This window comes from Morus notabilis, unplaced genomic scaffold (assembly GCF_000414095.1).
Source record: "Morus notabilis unplaced genomic scaffold, ASM41409v2 Scaffold2035, whole genome shotgun sequence".
Classification (NCBI taxonomy): Eukaryota; Viridiplantae; Streptophyta; class Magnoliopsida; order Rosales; family Moraceae; genus Morus; species Morus notabilis.
Genome location: NW_010360448.1, coordinates 446,187 through 464,468, shown reverse-complemented (window position 1 = coordinate 464,468; position 18,282 = coordinate 446,187). Strand labels below are relative to the sequence as shown.

Genomic DNA, 18,282 nt, shown 5'->3' with positions numbered 1-18,282 from the left:
GAATAAAAAAATAAAAAATAAATAAATTATTGATAATTTTTTATTTTTAATTATTAAATTTATATTAAAAATTATTAATTATATATATATATATTTTTAATCTGTTATGATTTTAGTTAAACTTAACGGTTATAAAATGACACTACTAATAGGACTATCATATAAGAAAAATTCCCTTTTGTTTATTGTATTTTCTTTGACATGAAAACTGACTTTTCTTAATAAAAATGTCATCTTTTTTGGGCGGCATGTTATGTCTCCCACCTCTCTCTTACACACAAAACACCAAAAAACACCGGTTTGGAGCCACCGGGACCCAAAGTAAAGTTCTCAAGCCCGAACCTAGACTTAAGGTTTCATATCGAGATCAAATGTCAAATAACTGAAAACGAAATTTATTTTGCCACACACACACACATACATATATTATACAAGAAAATCAAATGGGAAATTTCTCTTATTAACACTGGAAAACTAAAATACTAAAAAAATTTCATTTTTAATGATCAGATATGTATTAAAAATTCTCTATTTTATATATTTTTTTATTTTTATTAGATATAAAAATTCGAAACAGTCCCAGAAAAGAAGGTTCAACCTCGGATGTCCTAACCGGCTTTGCTGGTTTGTCATCATGATTCATGATGGCCAACTCAAGTTGAGTTATGTAAATGACTCCAATCAGCCTTCCACAACAAGGCCTATTAAAAAAGTCACTGTTATGGTTGACTTTCTACTGTGTTGTTCCATTGAAGTACCAAGATGAAGCTAAGTCTTCATAGCATATAATTGCCATAAGCTTTTTAGTATACATTTACAAGCCAAAACCAAAATTACCAATCCAAACCCTATCAGAAAAAAAAAAAAAAAAAAGAGAACCAATCCAAGGAACAACTAATAGACACTGTTGTTATCTCCCTTTGTAAAAATTACACGATCTTTAAGAGTGCAATTGAAATATAACAACTTTTTCAAAATGTTTTAAAAATCACTGTGGAATTCCACAATCTAGAGCTTGTTTATTTCATAGTTTAATCATGGTTCAATCCTTTTTACAAGAGTGGAATTAAAATAGAACAACTTTTTAAGGCTCGCTCCTTTTTATTTATTTATCAAGGAAAGATCTATAATACACCAGTATAATTTTGCGATGAATAATTTTTCTATCTTGATTGGCTAGTTGCAGTTGCATTTACAATGCCCACCTTAAGAAGAATTAGCATCTTATTTTTCTTTAGGAGTTTCTCTAGTAGTCCGTTTTACTAGTAGTTTCAGTTTTCGACTATTAGATCTGATCAAAATCATATCAAATGAAAAAATATACATAACATATAAATTTAACGGTTGAAAAGTAAAGGACTATTGATACTCATTTTTGCAAGGATGACCAGAAAAAATCCCTCTTTGTTTTTCTCTTTTTCGTTTTTAATTTTCCTAAAACGCACGCTTCTGTCCATTACTACCACTGCCCACCTTTTTTTTTTCTTTCAGAATAACGACTGTCCAATTTTGCTTCCAACGTCGGGACATAAACTTCCACGCAAGGTGATTTCTTGGTTTTTTCTCCACAGACTATTTTTTTTTTGTCCTCTAACTCGAACGCAAGAAATTGATTTTTCTTGAGTTTTTTCTCCAGAGACTTTTTTTTTTTTTTTTTTTTTTTTTTTTTTTTTTTTTTTTTTTTTTCATTCCCCCCAACCAAACGGCAATGTGATTTCTTGGTCTTCCTCCCTCTTCTCTCATAACCAAAAGGCAAAAACGTTCTCACCTTTCTTCTCTCAAGACTTTTCTTTTCCACAAGCTGATTTGGACCGCAGAGCAGAATTATTTGAATATTTTCCAATTAACTCAATTTGGCACCAACAAACAAATGAGGTACTAAAAAAGTCAGCACATCATCACCAAACTCACATGACCTAGTCTACAATACCACCGACAATTGGACTGCATTAACCACATGGATTTTGAAGCCATACATAGATCGTACTCCCTCCTATAAATCATCTTAGTTTTATTTTATGATGAAAATTCGCAGTTACATTTATACAAAAGTAAAACACTGGTAGAAAAATACATCAGGAGATCAAATTTTTCGTATTGGACTTGGTACACCAATCCCAATCATTCCCTTCCTTATGGAAGCTTTTAAAAACCTCCTTATGAGGGTCAACTGACCTTCTCAGAAACACTGAAAAGAATTGCTTGGTAATATATATATATATATATATTGCTTACCAAGCTAGTTTGCTCCTAAAATATTTGGAGCAAACTAGCTCTACCTTGGTGTGGGCTTGAATTGGAACTTGGTACAGATGTCACAGCGGTGAGTCCCCGCAGCAATTGTCTACAAAAGCCAGTTCACATACGAGAGCAAGATGATCGCTTCCCCATTTCTGCCATGTAAATTATATACACGATAATGAAACTGTGGTACTGAGTCCATAATTGGAAAAATCTACAGCATGGTGAAAAAGTATGTACAAGTAAATTCTAAATTGTTTCAGAAATCTAGATGTTTAACCCTAAGGTTAACATGTTGGCTTTTATGAGAGCCAGTTGTAGAAAGAAAGTGCACTTCTAATGGGCCCAAACTCGTGCAGCATAGTTTGCATTTTCCTAGCAAATTAAATATGTTGTCTGGGTTGCTGCATTAAGTGATTTCTCGAAGAAAAAATCTTCTAAAACCGGGACCATAACAGAAAGCCTCTAAGTACGGAGTAACAGGACATTAATAATCACCCCAAAATACATAGCATTCAACAGAAAACAACATTTTCTACCACAGGAAGCCAACATGACAAGGACACTGGATGTGGTGATCATATATAATAATGAATCATCATACCATCCTATCCAGGATACAAATATCATTCTTTGCAATTATTTACTCATCAAATGCCAATTAAGTAAAAGAATGCAAAACAATTCGAGAGCTACTATATTATAATTTAAGCGCATTTTCATTTGTCTTAAAAAAGAAAAGTTTAATCCTCTCTCCAGACAAAACCAATTAGTTATACCGCACATGCTACAGAACACTCTGATACATTTCACAGGACAGTTCTGCCTCCCCTTCTGAAAATTATATAGAAAAGAAGGAATGATGTACACAGAGAATCTTGGATATCCAGCACTTTCATTTATACATAATATATGAACAGCCTGGTATCAACCTAATAGAAAACTCGAGTTTACCATGTGACTGATTGGATCAACATTGATTGAAAAATGAGAGGTACCTTACTAGGGAGTCCTCCAGTTCTTTTCAAGATATCAACTGGCAAGGTTTCCAGAACTTTCACAGGAACAAATTCCTCAGTATGCCTGTAGCAGCCATAGATGTCTGTAAATAAAGTATCCAAATATAAACACCAAGTTCTGTGCTTTTACATGAAAATGAACTACCAAATGTAATCAACAGTTCCCATAAACTTGGAGTGGAATGATGTTGCTACAGGTTCTCCAAAATCATCCCTCGTTCTACAACTTGCCTGCAGAATTTAACCATGGAAATGAGAAAGGACAGGGTGGGCAGGGAATGATACCAAGAAGAAAAGAGAGAAGACGAAACGAATGCCCAATGACACATGGATATTCTCGTTAGAAGACACATTCTGGTATGTCTAAATCTTTCAGTTATCAACTTCCATTTCATTAGGTGCATGAATAAAATAAAATGGAAAAAGTACTTGATATAAGCAAACAAAAATTCTGATTTACGTAGCAGCAAAAATGATCATTTCAGCTTACGGGAACGCCATGATATGCACTGCAAAGCTTTAAATGGTGCTGAAGATAAGTGACCTCTCCGCTGCCTGTTGCAAGCCTTAATTCTTCATCACTCCATCTATGGAACAACGGCCTTGATATGGATGTCCGAATACTGCAGCTATATAGTAAGCAGTTAGCAATAGCACAAAATAAATGCACAGATAAATAAGTAAAAGAGTAAAATAATGTTCAGTTTGCAGATTTGCAGCAGATCTAAGCATATGGGAGCAGAGGAAAGTCAAGTTCTATTATATAGCATTCTCTTTTCTGCGCACTTAAAATTAGTAGCTCTAAACTGCAGAAAGTTTTAAACCTGCTTGCTTTCTCATCCTGTGATCTGAAGACTCTGCATTTTGATTGAAATTCAACTTGTCCTGAGATATTTCTGCGGTCATGTAGCTGAACATCCAGCTGCAACAAATTCCAATAAAACTTTGTTAATCTAAATAGAACCTTAAATAACATAAGAAAAACAAACACTATAAAGTTGAAACGGGATTTAGAGAACAGTGACCCTTGATGAAGCCAAGAACTGGTATATGGGGCTCTGTCCGCATGGCAAAAGAAACTTAGTTATTAAGTGACTAGCACAGAACTTCAAAGGCACAAAACAGTAATCTAGTCCCAAAGGTCTAACCTGCGGAATGCTATTTATATCCCCACATAATATAACAGGGATGGAGCCCCATTCCTGTGATAGCTTGGAAGCTTTTTCTAGAAGTAGTCTCACCTACAGCATCATTCAGCATTGTTATTGAAGAAACTACCATCGACAACACCCATCATTTTTCACCCCACAACACCCCATCAAAATAAGGAACAAAAAGATGGGCAGAAATGTAGATTGCATGCAGAGAGTACACATAAAAAACGGGAATTGTTGACTTGGAAGTAATGAGAGATACCTGGCCAAGCTTGATGTCTCCGCGGTTTGGATTGAATAGCACATGGATATTTCCAATCACGAAGCTTCGGCTTTGAGTGGGTGGAAGCCTAAAATTTTAATAGAAGTGAGGAATCAACCCTGACTGGGGAACTGAATTACGTCTAAGAAGAACAAGGGAAACAATTTCCTACATAATAACTATGACCCAAGAACCGAATTACCTTCAGGCAGAACAAGAAAAATACTTTTTTCGTGCATTATGTACAAATATCTAGACGGACTAATAAAGACAATTCTTAAAGGCATTTTGTACAGCAAATTTAACAGCCGTGAATCACGTCAAAAGTCGTCTTAGTAAAGGAGGTGGACATCTAATAGACACGCCTCATAGATGAAAAGAGCTCTCTATATACACTATTTGAATTTGAATTTGTAACCCCAGACACTTTAGTTTTCAATATACAATAGTGTATGAGTGACAACAACAAACTAAGATTACATGCTTTTATCTGTTAAGTGCTCACCAATAAACAAAAAACTAAAAACACAATTTGTCAAGGACCATAAGCAACGTGTAACACCAAACACTACTTACATTGTCTGAGGATGTTCATCCAACTCTGATTGATTTGGTTTCATCTGTTCAGGTATCAAATGGCAAAGATTAAGAAGTAATTAAAAAAAAAAAAAAAAAAAAAAGTTGTGACCATCAATAAAACTAGAAGACTGCAGCATAAAAGCGTACAATGAAAACAATGTGTAATGAAAGTGGCCCGTTAAACCAAAGTGAGTATCCATTTGCATTATAAAAACGTGGACACAGTTTTCAGATTGACCGCCCCAAAGGGGAAAAGAGAAAAAGGAAAAAAAAAAAAAAAAATATATTATAATATATAGAGAGGTAAGAAAAATGTATATATATATATATAAAATAAATATGTGTGTGTGTGTGTGTGTGTGTGTGTACAAAACTCAGTCATATTGCATAAACTAATCTCCTGGCATACCTTTAAAACACAAAGTTGAGCAACATTATTGCGAAGGCCAAAGCTCTGAAACTCTATATTTTCTTGATGCAAAAGAGTAAATCTGTCTTCAAAAAATATGAATATGCTAAAATGTGGACAATACGAATGAACAGACATTTATCAACCAGAATCACAGGTTACAGAAACTGAAAGCAAGTACAAGAAAGTCATCTACGTGTGTCGAAAGTCAACAATAAAGTCACTTTCAAGGTGAATGGTCATGGCATAGCAGAGAAATAGTGCAAGAATTTGCGATCTAAAGGGACTGAGAGACCGTACAGATCTTCTTTCCAGAATATAGCACATCCATCATATGCTTCACCGGTGCGTGCCTGCAGATATTTCAATCCATGTTGATTAAAACTTGACAAATACAAAGCCAAATAAATAAATAAATAGTAACTGCAAGTTAGCGATATTCAGTTACATTATACCTTGTAAACACCCTTAAACCCATCTTTTCGAAAAAGATCATTTAAATCATCAAAGTTATCAACCTCCTACAGCACAGAGGGTACCATAAGAACAAATTTCTGTAACAAATCATGCCCAATTTTACAAAATTAGCCAATAGATGTGAAAGAGAGCACTATAAGCTTCATTCAGACCACAAAGATAAGATTATATCTATCCCGCTAGAACATAACAAAAATTTCTAAGAATCGACTTTGACAGGCTAATCAGTAACTCCAATGCATACTTGAAGGCATAGGATGCTCGTGTTGTACCGATTAATCTCCTTGCGTATAAGCTTTTTACGCCTGTTCCACTCCATAAATCTTTGTGGGACCTTAAAATACAGATCTGGATGTTTTGACGCATTTTCAACACCCAATATGTTATAAGATACAACCACCACCTTATCTGCAAGAGAAACAATGGATTTAGGAAAGAATTAATTACATTCAGACTTTTCAGCTCCGAACAACTTCAAACACAAACAAACTGTTAGCGATTTTACATTTTATTCTAAACCAAAACAACTCAAAATTTTCCAATTCCAGCAAAGCCAAAGCCTCACTATGAATCTTAAACTTCGTTTCAAGCTTATCTTTTAACACTTTACTCGTTCTCACTCAGTAACAATGAAACCCAGATTTTGAAAATTGTCCATTGTTCAGTGAGAAGGTTTTAATTCTTCTCAAGGTGAAAAAAGAAAAAAAAAATCATTAATTGGAGACAATTGTAGAGTTCCACAATGAAGATTTTTGGCAAGGCTCGATCCTTTGCGAAACCTAAGAAGTGATTCTAGCACAAGAATTCAAAAATTTGAAACTCCCGTAAACAAAGCAATAAATTATCTACTATGTACAAAGCTTAAATTTTAAAAACGTCAATCAATTGGAAGACAAATTGCATTCAAAACACAACACAGAAAGTCCAAGGCAATCAATTTTTCTAACCTTTGAAGCTCGACGAATCGCGGGAAGAGTACGCCCATCGTCTATATCTCTCGGCGCGGGTCCGCTGCTCAGTCCCGCTACGCCTCCTGCACCGGCGAGACGACGAGCGAAGGCAATGGAAGCTGTCAGCGCCGGCGAAGCAGCGAGGCGAGTCGGGTTTTAGGGTTTCTTGTTCGTTGCGCTTTCTTTTGCGGCGATTCTGGGATCGATCCGGCGTTGATGAATGCGCGAGTTTAGATGGAGATTTGGCGGAACTGGTAAGCTCTGGCAGCGGAATTCGGACGTGGTTAGGGCTCTTCATGGTGGCGGAAGGTCCGAAAGGTGGCGGCGCGAGAGAGGATATAAAAGCCGCTTGGCTGGTGAGAGAGTTTTTTCAAAGGGTTTATCGCCTGCTACAAACTGCAGGCGTTTTTACCGAACGCGCGCTAAAAAGGAAGGACGAGATGCGTTAACACTACTGTTTTATTAGGAGAATTAGTGAAACAGCGTGATTGATAGAGTGATTGTGATTAGTAAAGTATAATATATTTTTAAAAATTAGTAGATTATAGAATTTGAAATTTAAAATTTTAAATATTATTAGAAATTTAAAATATTTTTAAATCTCATTTTCCATCTCATTTCCCCTTTTAAATATTTATTTTTTAAAAATAGTAAATTATAGCATACTTTTTAAAATAAGTAGATTGTAGCTTAAGGCTCCGTTCATTTCACCGATTTGAGTTTAGAATTCGAGTTTTGCTACAGTAAAAAGCTCTCAGAAACAATCACATCTAACTTTTTTGCTACAGTAAAAAGCTCTCATATATAGTCACATCTCAACTCGAATCAACGAACTAAACGGACCCTAAGTCAACCATCGTCAGGACCGATGACTGGCGACTGGCTTCGGCTACCGGTGGCCATTTTTTGGCAACCATTTGACATTATATTTACAGGCAAATACTATATTTAGTAGTAAATACTATATTTACTAGTAAATATCATATTTACCTGAAAATCTAACGACCATTTTTTGGTGACCGTTTGACACTGTATTTTTTTATAATACCGTATTACATGTAAATGCCATATTTACTTATAACAATCTTATTTATCCGAAAATCTAGCCACCGACTTTGAAGATCGTTTAACACTAGTAATAATCATGTTTGAGTACTAATCCCACTTTGTTTCAGGTGTGCCTACACACACGTCTTCGTAAATTTGAGAAATTGACAAGGAAGATTCAGGTATTCTAAACAAGCTTGAAGTGAGAAACGTTCGTGGTCAAAAAACTCAAGTTATCGACCTAATCGTTCACTGGGTAAATTTATTCATAAATTAATTTGATTAATTTATTCGTGTAAAATTAATGTATTCTATATACCAAAGATTTATTAAAATTTTTATTATACGCGATCCGTTAGATATATGTTTCTACATAGAAAACCATTTTCAAAACCAACACTAGCTGTAGTCGTCATGAAATGGTATGGCAAGTAGAGCTATAAATTCAAGTCGTTCGGCTGAGCGACCTAAATGACGAAACTGAATTAGGCTGGGCCAAGCTTAGTGGGAAGAAGGTTGGCCTAGCATCGGCCCGTTAAGCTAGAATTTTTGGAAAAATTAAAGGGGAGAAAGAGGGAAATAAGTCAAGACTTGAGATGAATTAAAATTAATAAGCCAATAGTTTACATAAGTTAATAAATAGGCAAAATTAATGTTTTCGTTCATAACTTGACAAGTTATTGTCCATAAATCACGATTTTTGTCCGTAACTTGTCTAGCTATGAACCATAACTTAATAAGTTTGTTCATAACTTATCTAATTATGAACCATAACTTGATAAATTATGACCTATTAATTTCTATAACTAAAAATTGACCTATATACTTATTTAAAATTTTCATATTGACCTATTTTCTACTATTTTTGAAATTAAAGGTTAATTGGGTCAGGTCAACCCGTCTCAATTAGACTTTCGAGCCAAGATCCTCACCCTTATCTGACATAGAGACTCATGTTGGTCATGCTCGACTCAAGTTTTTATATGGCTTGGGCTAGGTTGGGCCCGTATCAAAATGTTGGGCTTCAAGCTGGACCACTTGGCCTACACCTAAATTTATAGCTATAGCAGCAACTGCAAAGTACCACTGGAGTTCTACTGGTCTCTTGCTCTCTACCATAAGAGATATCCTCGTATATTTGTAATGCCAATGACATGGAGCCCCATTGGTGAACATTGCAACGCGGCCAAGGACCCACGGCTTGTGCACATCTTTCGCGATGACAACATTCTCACTGGGGACATAATTCCTCCATTGTTCGATCACAAGTTTCATTAGAGAAAAAGAGAAAGAAGTAGGAAAATGGAAAGAGAAGGAAAAAGAGAGAATAAAATCCTGATGCAGAAATAAGGGTAAACTAAAAATATGGTTATGACGCAAAATGGCTAAGATAGGATGAGCTTTGCAATCCACATCACCTGAGAAAAGATATAAGTGATGATTTATAAAAAATGACACTGTTTTTTAATGATATGAGGCCTTTTGAAGTGAATTTCAAAGTAAAACTATATAGATTTAGACACAAAACGGACAATATCATACTAAGTAAAGGTAAGAGTAGTTACAGATATTGTTGTTAATAAGATTTTTCAAAAGCTATCTTAACTTCTTCTTTCTCTTTTTATTTTTTTTTATTTTTATTTTTTGTTTTTAAGGACGCATACGTTTCAACATTTTCAAGCGCAACTACAAAATCATTCTCGGTGTCTACTGTCTATATGGCACGCATGTTTTTCATTTGGTAACCAAATTCATCATAATCATTAGAAATTTCCAAGTAATCTACCACGTCTTTCCGGTCTCTAGACTATTGGCCGAATAATTAAATGGATAAAATATTTCTTGAAAAAAAAAAAGAAATAGCAAAATATTGAAGATAAAAGAGAAGATATGTTAAGACCAAATTCAGCATAATCGTTAGAAATTTCCAAGTAATGTACCACGTCTTTCCGGTCTCTATACTATTGACCGAATAATAATTAAATGGATAAAACAATTCTTGAAAAAAAAAAAAGAAATAACAAAATATAGAAGATAAAAGAGAAGATATGTTAAAGATTTAATGTTGTTCAGTAAGATGAATACGTGATCTACTGATAAAGAATACATTCTTTTAATTAAGAGAAAATGAGACAGATACTTTTTAGAGTGTATACGTCTGTATTCTTTTTTTTTTTTTAAATTTTTACTTTTGATTAATATTCTTTTAAAGTATATATTCTATCTCTTTAAGTACTTGACTTACTAAAAGTACTCCTCTTAAAAAGCTCTACCCCTTAACTAATTATAATGTAAAAGGTAGAAATATATGTGTTAATTTTTAGAGGTAAAGATAAGGAGCTCCATTTCAAAGGGTACTTTTAAGAATTACCCATTTATTAAATAATTATATTAGTTAAAAGGATATTAATCAAGAATAAGGGTTAAAATTTTTGATCCTGTACTCTAAGGATAAATTCATTTCACTGTCACTTTCTAGTTTTTTGGGCGATGGTTTTGGCATGGAGCCTTTTGTTTTTTTCCTTCCTTTTTGTCAATAAGCAAATAAAGAAAAAAGCAAAAGAAACAACACAAAAAAAATTATATAAATTTAACAACAAAAAAAAACTAAAAACTAAAAATAAATACATACAAACCAAAACGACAACTATAATGTTTTACAATATCAATTGAGGTATGAGAAAAAAGGCAAAAAAAAAAAAAAAAGAAGAGTAAAAAATAATGTAAAATACTGAAATAACATAAGAAAAACAAAAAAAAGAACCAAAACAATAAATAATAAGAACAAAACAATCCACGCAACTTTATAATATGTGAAAAAAAACCAAAAAAGAGCAAAAGAAAATCCTATCACTATTAGTTTATTTTCATAATAAAATTTAGCAATGCAATTAAATTAATCATAATTGTCATTTTTTTGTCATTTTGTGAGTATTTTGAGATAAGAAATTTTAATTTGAAGAAGGGTGTAGAGAGTAGTTACGGGTGTGTGAATAGAACCACTTATTATATAAGGATAAAATCTCACTGCTACAAATTGTCTCCTACAATTAGTTTTCTAAAATTAAATTAGGAGATCTCGTACAATCAAACAATACATTTGTCACACCTATGTTACAATCCATCAATCTAAAATGGAAAGAATCATAAAGGAAAATATGATGAATAGACTATTTGACATTTACATCTCAAATGTCAACAAAATTTTTAGCCACACATTTACTTAGTGCTCTCTATACAATACATAGATTTATGGAAAAGATGCCGTGGAGGAAAAGGTACTACTTAGAACGGATTATCAAAGAACTTTACTATGTGTCTATTTTCCTTTTCTTCATTTCAATACACACAAAAGCACACACACATGCAACTCATGCTTCAGACTGAAATTCAAGAAACTCACATAAATATCTCTTTAAAAAAAAAAGAAGGCAAATATTCGACCATTAGCAATGATCTAGGCCTCGTTCATTTCAGTGATTCGAGTTTTCAATTTCAGTTTTGTTACAGTTAAAAGTTCTTAAAAAAAGAGAAGGCAAATATTCGACCATTAGCAATGATGGGCCTCGTTCGTTTCAGCGATTCGAGTTTTCAATTTCAGTTTTACTACAGTTAAAAGCTCTTAAAAAAAGTTACATATAATTTTTTTTACTACAGTTAAAAGTTCTCACATAAAATCATATCTCAGTTCGAATTGAAAAGTCGAATCTACGAACTGAAGCAGCCCCTAATGTTTTAATAAGAAAGTGCAACGTTTAACTCCTAAAGAAAAGAAGAAAAAAAAAACACTAACAGAGAAGCACTGTCAGTGCATAGTACAATATAAATGGTGGCCCAAAAAATTACCTCAAGCACCTGTGGTGCTGGTGATATGAAATCTAGTTTATTTACTGTGCGCCATGAATGGTAAAATATATGAGATCCACCTGAGTTTAACAATCAACTACTCTAGGTCCATGAATGTGTGAAACACATCAATTCTGAGGTCAATTTACGTAGTAAAATTCTGATTAAGAGGTGGCCCCAAAGAACAGTTTTCTTTCTTTATGTTTGCACGTAGGACTTGTGGCCTATATTCATTTGAAAAGAAAACTGCAGAAACTAACGAATTAACCTGTCAACAGCTGAAAAATTGTAGCAACTATTTTCAGCCCCCCGCTATTTACAAAAAAGCCATTATTTTATTTTATTTTATTTACAAAGACCATATGCATCATCATCATCATCTCTGGAGCATATATAACACTTTTAGAGAGAGAAAGAGAAAGGAATGTTGAAAGCAACCATTTGGTGGAACTGAGGGGACCGCAAAACAAACGATTTTAAAGGTCTAACAGGAATATTTGAATAATTGAAACAAAGCAACAAAAGGGTCTTCCTCAAAATTTTGAGAAAATGAGCCTTTCCAAAAATCCCATATGGATCCACATGGAATCCCCTTCATTAGACAGCCAACCAATCAGAATTCAAAGAAGAAGATGGACTTGAAACCTTTAGCCAATGAACACCGAGATAAGAACAACTTGTGGGTCCCAAAAGAGCGCCAATCCCTTCTCTATTAGCAAACCACCAAAAGTACCGCAAAATCCCTTCTCTCTCTCACACACACACACTCTCATAGTCCCCACCAAAATAATTGAATCATTTTATGTCCTGAATATATATGAACAGGTAACTCAAAATTCCGAACTGTGATGAGTTCCGGTAATCAAATACCCTTTTTGTGTTTGTCACTTGTTCTCTCTTTCAAAAATTTCTTTCAAGTTTTTGTGAATAATAGAATCCAATATTAACAAAGTAGCTAGTACAGAATCAAGGTTTGTTTTTTTTTTCCCCTTCCAATGATCACCGATAAGAAGACTGCGAATGCCATGGCGGGCAAGACGGCGAGAGCCTGCGACAGCTGCCTGCGGAAGCGGGCAAGGTGGTTCTGCGCCGCAGACGATGCATTTCTCTGCCAAGCCTGCGACACATCCGTCCACAGCGCCAACCAGTTGGCTAGCAGGCACGAAAGAGTTCGCCTCCAAACATCGTCGCACAAGGGCAACTACAATCACTCCCACCACGACCTTCATGATGACGAATGCTCGCCGGCATGGCACCGAGGGTTCACGAGAAAAGCCCGAACCCCGCGGCACAACAATAAGCCGGCCGCGCAACAAGCGAAATATGATGATGTTGAGAAGGTTTTGAGTGCTGCTAATCATCGTCATGATCCTTTGCCTTTTGTTCCGGAGATGAGTAATGAAGAGGAGTCTCCGATTACTGATGAGAATGAAGAAGAACAGCTGCTCTACCGGGTCCCAGTGTTCGATCCCTTTGCAGCGGAGCTTTGCAATTCGATTAATGGTGATGATGATGAGAGAGCGGGGATGACTACCACAGAGAAAGGAAAGGAATTAGGTCAACAAGATTACGGGAAAAGTGTAATTAGTACTAGTACTGCTCATGAAGCCGAGTTTGATCACGAGATACACGGATTTCTACCGTCGGAGCTAGAGCTCGCGGAGTTCGCGGCAGATGTCGAGAGCTTGCTCGGCGGGGGACTAGAAGATCATGATCAATCATGTCAAGACATCAATGGGTTGGAATTGGAGCTCTTGGGATGCAAAGAAGAAGATGATTTCGATATCGATATCGACGTCGATGTCTGCATTAACCCTTCGGAACAAAGAGTGAAAGTTAAAGAGGAAAAAGAAACATGTGTGTTTCATGAAACTGCTAATTCTCCCATGGTGCAGACGAAGAAGAGAGACATAATTCTGAGGCTAAATTATGAGGCAGTCATCGCTGCCTGGGCCAGCCAAGGTTCCCCGTGGACCACCGGAAATCGACCCGATTTCAACCCGGATGACGGCTGGCCAGACTGCTTGGTAAGCTCTTTTTTTTTGTTTTTTTTAATTTTTTATCAAAGGTAACTTTCAGTTATAAATAGTTTTATTGTGTAAAAAAAAAAAAAAAAAACTAAAGCCACAATCAATAGAACGCAGATATTTTCCCTCCAAAAAGAAATAAATAAAAGTAGATATGTTTTTTAATCCATTATTTAATTTCCAAAAATAATCTACCACATTCAAACAATCACTGTACAAAATTTTTCCTAAAGTTTTTATTATATATTGCCTTTGGTTTTACATCTCAATTTTTTTGAACTTACCTACACACCCCAAATGACGTATAGAACAGTCTTAGTATGTGTACTTTAACTTGAAATTAATAATTTATTTGCAGGAAAACAAATTAAAAAAATAGTGAGAAAATACAAGATCGAGCTATATTGAAATCTCATGCATGTTACCAAAATTGTTTAAGAAATATTAGCTGCTATAGACTAGGATACTTAACCTTTTCATTCAGAGAATTTCAAAAATTCTATATATTTCCCAAAAAAAAAATAAAATTTTTTTTTGAGGTTGACATTAAATATTGCTGCACGTAAAATTTCAGGACGTGTGTCATACGGATCATGTTGGCCCCGCAAACGGAGATTCATCAAGAGGAGGCCTAGGGCTAGGAGGAGTTGGAGGGAGTGTTGGTGATGGAGGAAGAGAAGCGAGAGTTTCGCGATACAGAGAGAAGCGAAGAACACGCTTGTTTTCGAAGAAAATCAGATATGAAGTTAGGAAACTCAACGCAGAGAAGAGGCCAAGAATGAAAGGCCGATTCGTCAAGAGAACGTTCTTCATGAGCACTGTCAATAACAGTACTAATAGTACTTCTTTTCCGTACCAGCTCATGATGAGCAAATGATATGACACGTACTACTACTAATTAAAATAATTAAGCTACCTTCCAATTTTTGCCTTTGATTTGCTTTCCTTTTCCTTGGCAAAATTGGGAACTAATTACAGTTTGTTCGGTTTTTCCTAGAATAAGTGGAAGTAAGTTGGTAGCTAGCTCTACATTATTATTATTATTATTTTTTAACACTTTTATAACGTTTTGTTTTTCTCTAACTGTGTACTGAAGATCCATTTCTCGAAAATTTGTTGTAAGGAGAACTGGAGCTCCAGTACAATGTTCGATCGGTATATAAATATATATATATATATATATGTATGTATATGTATGTATATTTTAGCTTTGAGAATATATATTACCTTTGCTATTTCTTCGCTAAAATATTTGGTTTGTACGTACAATATTCAATATTTTCTGAGAGGAATTTCCCTCTAATCTACGCAAAGAATGCAAAAGAAGGCCAGAAAACTGAACACAAAAATAAAAAATTATGGTTTGAATCTTCCAACTAAACATCTCCTTAATTCGGATCAAGGCAGCGATTTTATCCCTAGCTCAATCGACTAGTTTTCAGAAAGATTATGATGCAAGAGTCAACAGAAATAACAGAGTTAATTCTGGCAAACGCAAGAGATAAGGAATCGTGGGTCCCTACTCTGCAAACACTGTATTGAATGTCCGAACAATACAGAAGGATGAAAAGGAAGCTAAGGATGGAAAAAGGAGTCGGCCGTTATGCAAAACGACACCGCTCTCAACCTTAACTCAACGACACAACTTACGCATTAATAAAGCATAAAACGACCAGCAACAGAAGCAAAGCCAACGACACATAAAACAGTCAAAACGACCAGCTAATCCTCTACGTTATTGCACTCCTCCTGAAAAGGATTCGACCCCGAATCTTCTTGAAGAACTGTTGCGGTGTTTGGGGGATAATACTCGTGTAGATCAGCAACATTAATGTGTTATTTATTTCGCAGATTCGAGTTTTTAATTTGAGCTGAGATGTGATATTTTTTAAAATCTTTTAACTTTAGTAAAAAAAAGTTAGATGTGACATTTTCTGAGAGCTTTTAATTATAAAAATTTAGAATTAAAAACTCAAATCGGTGAAATAAATAAGACTTAAATGTGGAGAAAATCTGAAGAGATGATGGAAGGTTCACAACGTAAGCATTGTCATTGATGCGCTTCAAAATCTCGACTGGACCAACCTTCTTATCGCGCAGCTTGTTGTAAGTTCCCACGGGAAAACGCTCACGGCGGAGGTGGACCATCACCAAGTCTCCCACCTGAAATTTCTTCAGTCACGGTGAGAATCGACAGCAGTTTTATAAGCTGCATTGGTTGTCTCCAAGTGTTGAATGGCTTCTTGACGGAATTGGTCATAGAGTTGAAAGAAAACTCAGCCTGTGGTAAAGTGCAGTCGCATTGCTTCGGTTTGTCACTGGCCAGGCAGCGCAACTTGTTTCCCTGTTGACGACTTCGGCCTGTCCATCGGTTTGTGGATGATAGGCGCTACTAAATTTAGTGGACGTTTGATTCATGAATTCAGAATCATGATTTAGAATCATTCTCGTTTTATGTGTATTTTTTATGAGAGAAAAATAATGTAAAAAACTATAAATCATGATTCAAAATTAAAGACGAATATATGAAATAAACATCGTGAAGAATCGACACCAAAGTTCACGTCAAAAGTGGCTGAGGAATTTTAAGTCGCGGTCCGAGGTGATGGTATGAGGCACCCCATGAAGCTTAACAATCTCGCGGAAAAATAACAAAGCGACATGTTCAGGAAAAACGCGTACAATACAGCGGAATGGAATTTATAGATTTCTATACAATTTTTAATCGAGAATTGATATTCTCAATCAAAATTGGATCCTGACTATTTAAATATTGGTTAATTTTATTGTAGAAAAATTACACAATTAATTAGCGTGACACGAGGCAGAGGAAGGGTTTACCACATGCCTACTTTCCCTGTGGAAGTTGTTCACCACACACAGCCTAGAGTTGGGAATTGGCCTAAACTCAATTAGGGACGTTTAGTAAGGGGATTTGTACATCGATTTGAATCATGATTTATGATTTGTTACAGTGTTTTCTCTCATAAAAAATATACGTAAATTAAAAATGGTTATAATCTCATAATTTTAATTCATGAATTAAAAGTCTCTTAATTGTGTGCTATAAATTATATACATCGAGTGGTGTATTTTCACTTAGATATTTTTGGGCCTCTATTTAGGTTTTCTTGGGCTTTCACCGTTGGAGCTTAGTAGCCAAGAGAGATTGAAAGGAGGATTGAGAGAGTCCAAGAAAATCAGTTGGTGCCTACACACTAGTTAATTCAAGGAGAGGACAATATCAAAGAAGATTACAAGTTTTTGAACGTTTGATCTTCCACGATAATTGTTTTGCTCAATAAATATGAACAATTATTTAGTAGTTATTTTTCACAGTAACATGAGATAAATATTTGTTCGTTCAATCTAAGTACTATTCACAATTGTTTTTCACGATCAACCAACTATTATCTTCACCGAGCCTCTTAATTTGTCTTCTAGATAATTGAAAGATTTATTTGGCTTGTTTGGAATTCGTTTTAAAATGATTTTATTTTTTGTATGAAAATGAAAATGAAATCATTTTCAATCTCAGACAGAAATCATTTTTGAAAATGTATTTGGTAGTTTTATCAAGAGATTATTTTCAGTATAAAAAAAATCCATTAATGTCTCTCTCTTTTTTAGAGAGAGGAGAAAACAACAATAAAAAATAAAAAAGGACTAAAAGTCGTTTTTCATTTCTCTCTCATTTTACACTAAACTAAAAAATCGTTTTCATTTTTGTTTTTTATCTTTATTGCGCTAAACGCCGTTTTAGAAACGTTTTTATTTTTTCTTTCTCAAAAAATATGAAAAATAAAAACTGAATCAATTCCAAACATGGCCATTAATTTCCAAGCACAATTTGACTTCTATGACACCACCTTGAGTTAGCGTTGCTGTAAATAAAGGGATTCACATCCTTTGTTATGAGAGCTCCTTATTTTTTTATTATAGTTTTGACCAATCTCTAATAATTGATTAATGTAGATATCTCATCAATTTAGTTTTCCTATTTAATTATATTTTTCTTTGTAGCACCCCTCTTGGACTCTTGACAATACACAACTCGGAGAACACAATTATTTTTTTCCTTCTTTTATGTTTTCACTTTAAAAAAATAAAAAAAATAAAAAAAAAACATATATCTGTATGTGTGTGTGAATATGTATATGACGTCTGATCATATGTATGTTAATATATCTTTTAGCTGGGTACCAATCAATGACAATGATTTATTATCACCAATAATACAAAACACACAGGCCTTAAAAGTTACGCAATCT

General features: G+C 34.6%; 2 protein-coding genes across 5 annotated transcripts; one reads left to right on the top strand and one right to left on the bottom strand.

Moving 5' to 3' along the window:
- Window positions 1–1,816: 1,816 nt before the first annotated feature.
- LOC21402887 (carbon catabolite repressor protein 4 homolog 5) lies at window positions 1,817–7,503 on the bottom strand. Of its 4 annotated transcripts, XM_024164493.1 has the most exons (14): window positions 7,089–7,503; window positions 6,386–6,549; window positions 6,120–6,185; window positions 5,965–6,017; window positions 5,665–5,746; window positions 5,253–5,296; window positions 4,677–4,764; window positions 4,409–4,501; window positions 4,286–4,318; window positions 4,085–4,182; window positions 3,751–3,889; window positions 3,406–3,491; window positions 3,240–3,324; window positions 1,817–2,393 (listed from the first exon to the last, which is right to left on the bottom strand). In XM_024164493.1, exons 1-14 carry the CDS (start codon window positions 7,387–7,389, stop codon window positions 2,316–2,318), a joined length of 1,410 nt encoding a protein of 469 aa, XP_024020261.1. In that variant the 5' UTR covers window positions 7,390–7,503; the 3' UTR covers window positions 1,817–2,315. The 4 variants fall into 4 exon arrangements, with proteins under 4 accessions (XP_024020261.1, XP_024020262.1, XP_024020263.1 ...); XM_024164494.1 differs by lacking the exon at window positions 4,286–4,318; XM_024164495.1 differs by lacking the exon at window positions 6,120–6,185.
- Window positions 7,504–12,826: 5,323 nt separating this feature from the next.
- Window positions 12,827–15,072, top strand: LOC21402885 (zinc finger protein CONSTANS-LIKE 16). The gene is made up of 2 exons (XM_010096458.2): window positions 12,827–14,011; window positions 14,586–15,072. Exons 1-2 carry the CDS (start codon window positions 12,980–12,982, stop codon window positions 14,886–14,888), a joined length of 1,335 nt encoding a protein of 444 aa, XP_010094760.1. The 5' UTR covers window positions 12,827–12,979; the 3' UTR covers window positions 14,889–15,072.
- The last annotated feature ends 3,210 nt before the right edge of the window (window positions 15,073–18,282 follow it).

Bases quoted from the DNA above. Each gene is read 5' to 3' on its own strand.
- LOC21402887 (XM_024164493.1), bottom strand. From the start codon at position 7,389: ATGAAGAGCCCTAACCACGTCCGAATTCCGCTGCCAGAGCTTACCAGT. The intron at 5,747-5,964 runs GTACGGTCTCTC...TTTTGAAGACAG, and splicing joins ATATTCTGGAAAGAAGATCT to ATTTACTCTTTTGCATCAAG. The intron at 4,183-4,285 runs GTCACTGTTCTC...AATTTGTTGCAG, and splicing joins AGTTCTTGGCTTCATCAAGG to CTGGATGTTCAGCTACATGA.
- LOC21402885 (XM_010096458.2), top strand. From the start codon at position 12,980: ATGATCACCGATAAGAAGACTGCGAATGCCATGGCGGGCAAGACGGCG. The intron at 14,012-14,585 runs GTAAGCTCTTTT...GTAAAATTTCAG, and splicing joins ACGGCTGGCCAGACTGCTTG to GACGTGTGTCATACGGATCA.